This window comes from Oncorhynchus clarkii, chromosome 13 (assembly GCF_045791955.1).
Source record: "Oncorhynchus clarkii lewisi isolate Uvic-CL-2024 chromosome 13, UVic_Ocla_1.0, whole genome shotgun sequence".
NCBI lineage: Eukaryota > Metazoa > Chordata > Actinopteri > Salmoniformes > Salmonidae > Oncorhynchus > Oncorhynchus clarkii.
Window position 1 is genome coordinate 35,707,620 of NC_092159.1, and position 7,434 is coordinate 35,715,053.

Sequence of the window (7,434 nt, forward strand, 5' to 3'; positions counted from 1 at the left end):
GCCGGAACGACCACGGCCTTCTGTTCCCTCGGAAGGCCTGGGGACCGTAGTGTGTGTTCACTGAACTGGAAGAGGCCTTATGGGTGGCGCAGCTGCCCTGTTGCCTTCATGCTGCTATGAAGTGATATCCTTCCGGTTATCCTAGCCTTCTATGCATTGGGTGCTGTGGTCTGTTTACAAGTCATCTGACATTAGTTACAGTGTTGTTTGACGTTGAAGTGATTGTTCTTCACTCCAAAATCCCAGTTTTATAAGATACTTTGAGACTTGAAATGTGTCAACGCAATCTGTTGTGTGTGTGTGTAGATCCACCTATACATCTCAGTCCCACATGAATGGGAAAGAAGAGAGCATTTTCTGATAAAAATCCAAAATAGTTTCCAAATGACACCCATTTAGGAAACAGACGGACTGTTCTGCTTTGACTGTGGGTATTGCATTTCATAACGTCAGTATTACAGAATGACTGGCTCTAATGACTTACCCTCCTTCCTGTGTTCCCCTTTAGGTAGCCACTGACCTGCCTAAGGGATGGAGTCCCTCTTCGGGGGAGAGCTGGGCCTCCTGGGCGGGGGCGAGGGGCTGAGGGATGACGGCTGCGGCTTGGGGTCGGGGGTCAACTGGTCGTCCTCACCCATCCAAGACGACATGTACCCCTCCCACTTCACCCTGGCCGCCGCCTACCATGACATCAAGACGCGATTGGCCAGCCTGGAGCGAGAGAACAGCAGCATCAAGAGGAAGCTGAAGAACTATGAGGTCAAGGTAGGTTGACTGATCCGTTCATCACAGAGGCATGCAGATACATACAAACAGTATCCACGAGTTCATCCGACTCTGGCGAAGTAGCTGGAGCTCCATTGCCAAAATCCCAAACTATCCCTTTAAAAAGGGTATCACTGATTTTACATGACTGAATTGGTAGAAGCTATTCTATGGAACCGGTGCTTTCGCCTATGCAACGGAGTTAGATCAGTGTGTACTCCCAGGAGAGGAAGGAAGGGTTGATTTTCAAAGTACTGAAACAATCAGGCGTACCCGAATGAGGCCATTATTCAGTTGAAACTCACAGTGGAAAAGCTTATGGTAGAGGAAGGTTATTTTCTAACCTCTAATAATGATAATCTGGCCTCGACCTGCACTGGTGTACTATTTTTCTCCATCTACTTTAGCTTTTTCCATCTCCTATGTTTTGGGCTGTGACACACCTTGTCCTATTCTCACCGTCTTCCTTTGATCTCCTTTCTTTCTCACCTACTCATCTGATTTGCCTCCTTTGTCCTTCTCTTGTTCCTCTCCCCTCCTTCTCTCCCTCAGTTCCCTATGATCAGTGAGTTTGAGGAGGAGAGGACCCTACAGTGCTGCTCCTGTGAACCCAAGGAGACCAGCCTACTGCAGTCAGAGACCACCAACCTGCAACAGAGAGTCAACTCCCTCACACAAGAGGTAAGACATGGAGGAAGAGAGAGGAGGGGAGAGGAAGGAGACAGAAGAGAGACGAGTGTGAAGAGGGAGAGAAGAGAGAGGAGAGAAGAAGAGGGGAGAGGGAGCAGACAAGAGAAGGGAGGGTGGTAAGAGAGAATAGAATAGGGAGGGAGAGGTTGGAAAAGAGGGAGTAGAGGAGAAAGGAGGGTGAGGGGTGGGAGGAACTGCACATCGAACACATTTCTTTCTCCTACACTTTTCCCTTTGAAAATGTCCACTTTCCCTCAGCTCCAGAAGAGTAAAGAGCGAGAGGAGAGGCTGGAGGATGTGATTCAGGCCTATGAGAAGATCCACATGGAGAAGAGTAACGTTCAGAGAGACCTGGACAAGATGGTAGGAAACAGTGGGAAAGAGTGTCCCCTTCTGGACACCATGAGTAGTACTCTGCACGCGCGCATACACCCTACATCCGTGCGCGCGCGCGCATACACCCTACATCCGTGCGCGCGTGCGCATACACCCTACATCCGTGCGCGCGTGCGCATACACCCTACATCCGTGCGCGCGTGCGCATACACCCTACATCCGTGCGCGCGTGCGCATACACCCTACATCCGTGCGCATACACCCTACATCCGTGCGCATACACCCTACATCCGTGCGCATACACCCTACATCCGTGCGCATACACCCTACATCCGTGCGCATACACCCTACATCCGTGCGCATACACCCTACATCCGTGCGCATACACCCTACATCCGTGCGCATACACCCTACATCCGTGTGTGCGTGCGCATACACCCTACATCCGTGTGTGCGTGCGCATACACCCTACATCCGTGTGTGCGTGCGCGTGTATATGCACCCTACGTGTGTGCGTGTGTATGCACCCTACGTGTGTGCGTGCGTATGTGTCCGTGTGTGTGTGTGTGTGTACCCTACATCCGTGTGTGTGTGTGTGTGTGTGTGTACACCCTACATCCGTGTGTGTGTGTGTGTGTGTGTGTACACCCTACATCCGTGTGTGTGTGTGTGTGTGTGTGTACACCCTACATCCGTGTGTGTGTGTGTGTGTGTGTGTACACCCTACATCCGTGTGTGTGTACACCCTACATCCGTGTGTGTGTGTGTGTGTACACCCTACATCCGTGTGTGTGTGTGTGTGTGTGTGTACACCCTACATCCGTGTGTGTGTGTGTGTGTGTACACCCTACATCCGTGTGTGTGTGTGTGTGTGTACACCCTACATCCGTGTGTGTGTGTGTGTGTGTACACCCTACATCCGTGTGTGTGTACACCCTACATCCGTGTGTGTGTGTGTGTGTGTACACCCTACATCCGTGTGTGTGTGTGTGTGTGTACACCCTACATCCGTGTGTGTGTGTGTGTGTGTGTGTGTGTGTGTGTGTGTGTGTGTGTACACCCTACATCCGTGTGTGTGTGTGTGTGTGTGTGTACACCCTACATCCGTGTGTACCCTACATCCGTGTGTGTGTGTGTGTGTACACCCTACATCTGTGTGTGTGTGTACACCCTACATCTGTGTGTGTGTGTGTGTGTACACCCTACATCTGTGTGTGTGTGTGTGTGTACACCCTACATCTGTGTGTGTGTACACCCTACATCTGTGTGTGTGTGTGTGTGTGTGTACCCTACATCCGTGTGTGTGTGTGTGTGTGTGTGTGTGTGTGTGTGTACCCTACATCCGTGTGTGTGTACCCTACATGGGTGTGTGTGATTACCCTACATCCGTGTGTGTGCGTGCGTATACACCCTACATCCGTGTGTGCGTGCGCGTGTATATGCACCCTACATCCGTGTGTGCGTGCGCGTGTATATGCACCCTACATCCGTGTGTGCGTGCGCGTGTATATGCACCCTACATCCGTGTGTGCGTGCACGTGTATATGCACCCTACATCCGTGTGTGCGTGCGCGTGTATATGCACCCTACATCCGTGTGTGCGTGCGCGTGTATATGCACCCTACGTGTGTGTGCGTGCGCGTGTATATGCACCCTACGTGTGTGTGCGTGCGCGTGTATATGCACCCTACGTGTGTGCGTGCGCATGCACCCTACGTGTGTGCGTGCGCATGCACCCTACGTGTGTGCGTGTGTATACACCCTACATCCGCGTGCGCGTGTATACACCCTACATCCGTGTGCGCGTGTGTATACACCCTACATCCGTGTGCGCGTGTGTATACACCCTACATCCGTGTGTGTGTACCCCCTACATCTGTGTGTGTGTGTGTGTGTGTGTGTGTACCCTACATCCGTGTGTGTGTATCCTACATCCGTGTGTGTGTGTGTGTGTACACCCTACATCCGTGTGTGTGTGTGCACACCCTACAACCGTGTGTGTGTGTGTACACCCTACAACCGTGTGTGTGTGTGTACACCCTACAACCGTGTGTGTGTGTGTGTGTACACCCTACAACCGTGTGTGTGTGTGTGTGTACACCCTACAACCGTGTGTGTGTGTGTGTACACCCTACAACCGTGTGTGTGTGTGTGTGTGTGTACACCCTACAACCGTGTGTGTGTGTGTGTACACCCTACAACCGTGTGTGTGTGTGTGTACACCCTACAACCGTGTGTGTGTACACCCTACAACCGTGTGTGTGTACACCCTACAACCGTGTGTGTGTGTGTGTGTGTATACACCCTACAACCGTGTGTGTGTGTGTATACACCCTACAACCGTGTGTGTGTGTGTGTGTGTGTGTACACCCTACAACCGTGTGTGTGTGTGTGTGTGTGTGTATATACACACCCTACAACCGTGTGTTTGTGTGTGTGTACACCCTACAACCGTGTCTGTATATACACCCTACATCGGTGTGTGTGTATATACACCCTACATCGGGTGTGTGTGTGTGTGTGTGTGTGTGTAGAAAATGTGCATTCACGTGTGTGTGCTCTGTCAGACAACACTAGCAGAGCAGCATATGGAGCGTATCTGTGGTCTGGAGTCAGCTCTGAGGCAGAGGGAGGGGTCCCTGCAGAAACTCAGTGCTCAGCTGCACAGCAAGAACATTCATTACCTACAGCTACACACCAGTCTGGACGTGCCTCGCGGTGAGTGTGTGTGTGTGTGTGTGTGTATGTTTGAGTGAGTGCGGGTGTGTGTTTCTCACTGTGCCTGGATGTGTGCTACAGAGCGGAACGGGCGGGGTCCGACCCTGCAGAGCTCTCGTAGTCTGGACGCGGTGTCCGACCTGAAGCTGCAGCGGTTGGAGGCGGAGCTAGAAGGGGCGCGGCAGCAGGCCCAGGGTGCGTGTCAGAGAGAGAAGGCGATGAAGGAGGAGCTACAGAGACTGCAGGCAGAGATCAGACAGCTGCAGCAGAATGTACAGAGACAGGTCAGATAGTGACACACAGGAGGCTGGTGGGACCTTACTAGGGGAGGACTGTCTCATGGTAATGGCTGGAGCGGAGACATGGAATGGTATCAAATGCATCAAACACATGGTTTCCATTACTTTCAGTCCATTATTATGAGCCATCCTCCCCTCAGCAGCCTCCACTGACACACACGTCTGTCTCTGTCCAGCAGGAGGTGACCACACCCTGTGAGCACTGTGACATGGAATGGATAAAGAAGGCAGGAGATGAACAGTGAGCGACAGCTGCCCCATCTAATACTCCGGCCATGTAGCTATTGTCAATAGAATAACCAGGTCTATGACCCAAAATGGAACACTATTCCCTATTTAGTGCACTACTTTTGACCAGGGCCCCATAGGGTGTGGTGGCCTATTTATGGAATAGGGTGCCATTTTGGACGCAGTCCTAACATTGAGAGATGATCAACTATTGTCCCTCCTTTGCAGGGTGAACCTGGCGTTGGCCTACACTGAGCTGACAGAGGAGCTGGTGCGTGTGCGAGGTCTGGCTGTCAAACAGACGGAGATCCTCAGGAAGGCATCCCACGAGCAGATGGGTCAGTAGAAAACACAAAAATTGTTCTCCATATTGATGTTGAAGTGAGTATAATTGCAAAAATACCCAATGAGGGTGCCAATAAGGACAATAATAATAAATGCGATTTAGCGGATGTGTTTACCCAAAGTGACTTAGTCACGTGTGCATACGTTTTACGTACTGCTGGTCCCGGGAATTGAACCCACTATCCTGGTGTTGCAAGCTCCATACTCCATCAGTTGGGCTACAGAGGTAGCAATGGACGATAATAACCATCCCATTCTCTCTCCTCCAGTCCTGAGACACTCCCCAGCCCCCCAGCGTCGCTCCCCGGCCTCCCAACGCCCCTCCCCAGACCGCCTCCACCCCTCTCCTCCCCTCTCACCTTCCTCACCCCCTTCTGGCCCCGCATCCTACTCCCCAACTGGCCTCTCTTACTCCCCCACCGGCCCAGCCTCCTACTCCTGCCGGCCAACCAGCCAACGGCTACGTGCCCGCTTCCAGGGGCGCCGCAGCTACTCGGAGGTGGCCGACTCGTCTGCCCACCAGAGGCCCCCCCCCAGGCTGCTCCGTGACCCAGTCTCCACCCTGCCCAAGCCCAAAAACATGGGGGAGTCTGGGGCTTATTCCCGCCCGCCCAGGATTTCCCTGGTGGGGCTTCCCCGGCCGGCCTCGGCCCGTGGAGCTGTAGGTGCTGGTGGAGGGGGAGGAGGTGGTGGCACCAGCCTGAGCAGTAGCCCCCACCACCATGCTCTGGAGCTGGGCTTCCCTCTAGCTGCAGAGGTACATACAAATATGGTATTTACACTACCATTCAAAAGCTTGGGGTCACTTAGAAATGTCCTTGTTTTTGAATGAAAAGCATTTGTCCATTGAAATATAAAATACAGAATAAATGTAAATTACTATTGTAGCTGGAAAGTGCAGATTTTTTATGGAATACCTATGTAGGCGTACAGAAGCCCATTATCAGCAACCATCACTCCTGTGTTCCAATGTCACACTGTGTTAGTCTTAAAATAAAATAAACTTGGATTAGCGAATTGATCATTCGAAAACCCTTTTGCAATTATGTTAGCACAGCTAAAACTGTTAATAATTGCATAAGGGTTTTCTAAATGATCAATTAGCCTTTTAAAATTATAAACTTGGATTAGCTAACAATATGCCATAGGAACACAGGAGTGATGAATGCTGACAATCGACCTATGTAGATATTCCATTACAAATCTGCCGTTTCCAGCTACAAGTCATTTACAACGTCTACAATGTATTTCTGATCAATTTGATGTTATTTTAAAATGGACAAAAAAAGTGCTTTTCTTTCAAAAACAAGGAAATGTCTAAGTGACCCTGAACTTTTGAACGGTAGTGTATTTCTTTTAAGATACATGTATAAAATAAGGTTAACCGCACCACCACCACCGGTTTTAATGATGTTACTCCCTAAGAGAACTATTGTAAAACATTAAAATAACATGTTACTCCCTAATCCATCCAGGGGCGTCACTTCTGTCATCTGAAGGATCCCCCGGCCCCCACCCCACAGGTCACCCCGCCCCAGTCGTCTGACGATGAGGAGTGGAGGTGCCCATCCCCGGTCTCCAGTCCTCCCAGGACACTGGGGGCCATGGGGGTAAGCTCACGGGAACCCCCTCCCTGCCCTTCCTTCTTGGCCCTAAAGGACCCGGCTACCCTCGCCTGCCACCTGCCAGGGTACCTGAACGCAGACCATGCCCAGTCCTGGCCCTCCATCAATGTGAGTTGTTGCTGCTCGAGTTCAGAGCTCAGTAGTGTATCCCAATAGCAGTAATAAGAGCTTCCTTACGTGACATGCAAATAGAAAACAGGTTATTTTAGTCATTACAATGAGTACATTTACAGTGTTTACCTTCGAGTTGAGCGTTTACGCAGTTTTGTGATTGGCTGCCTGCAGTTGTGGATGGAGACGGAGGAGAACGACGCCCGGAGCTGCCCTCTGTGTCAGCTGACCTTCCCCACTGGTTACCCCGACGACGCCCTCATCAAACACATCGACACGCACCTGGAGAACAGCAAGATCTAACCCCCCCCCCAAGA

At 51.3% G+C, this 7,434-nt stretch overlaps 1 protein-coding gene across 2 annotated transcripts; it reads left to right on the plus strand.

Annotated features, from left to right (window-relative positions):
• Nucleotides 1-531: 531 nt before the first annotated feature.
• Nucleotides 532-7,434, plus strand: LOC139423914 (TANK-binding kinase 1-binding protein 1-like). Of its 2 annotated transcripts, none has more exons than XM_071175555.1 (10): nt 532-765; nt 1,318-1,446; nt 1,714-1,818; nt 4,359-4,509; nt 4,591-4,793; nt 4,988-5,049; nt 5,265-5,374; nt 5,651-6,138; nt 6,857-7,114; nt 7,292-7,434. In XM_071175555.1, the coding sequence occupies exons 1-10, from the start codon at nt 532-534 to the stop codon at nt 7,418-7,420; spliced, it is 1,869 nt and encodes a 622-aa protein (XP_071031656.1). In that variant the 3' UTR covers nt 7,421-7,434. The 2 variants fall into 2 exon arrangements, with proteins under 2 accessions (XP_071031656.1, XP_071031657.1); XM_071175556.1 differs by having other exon boundaries at nt 5,810-6,138.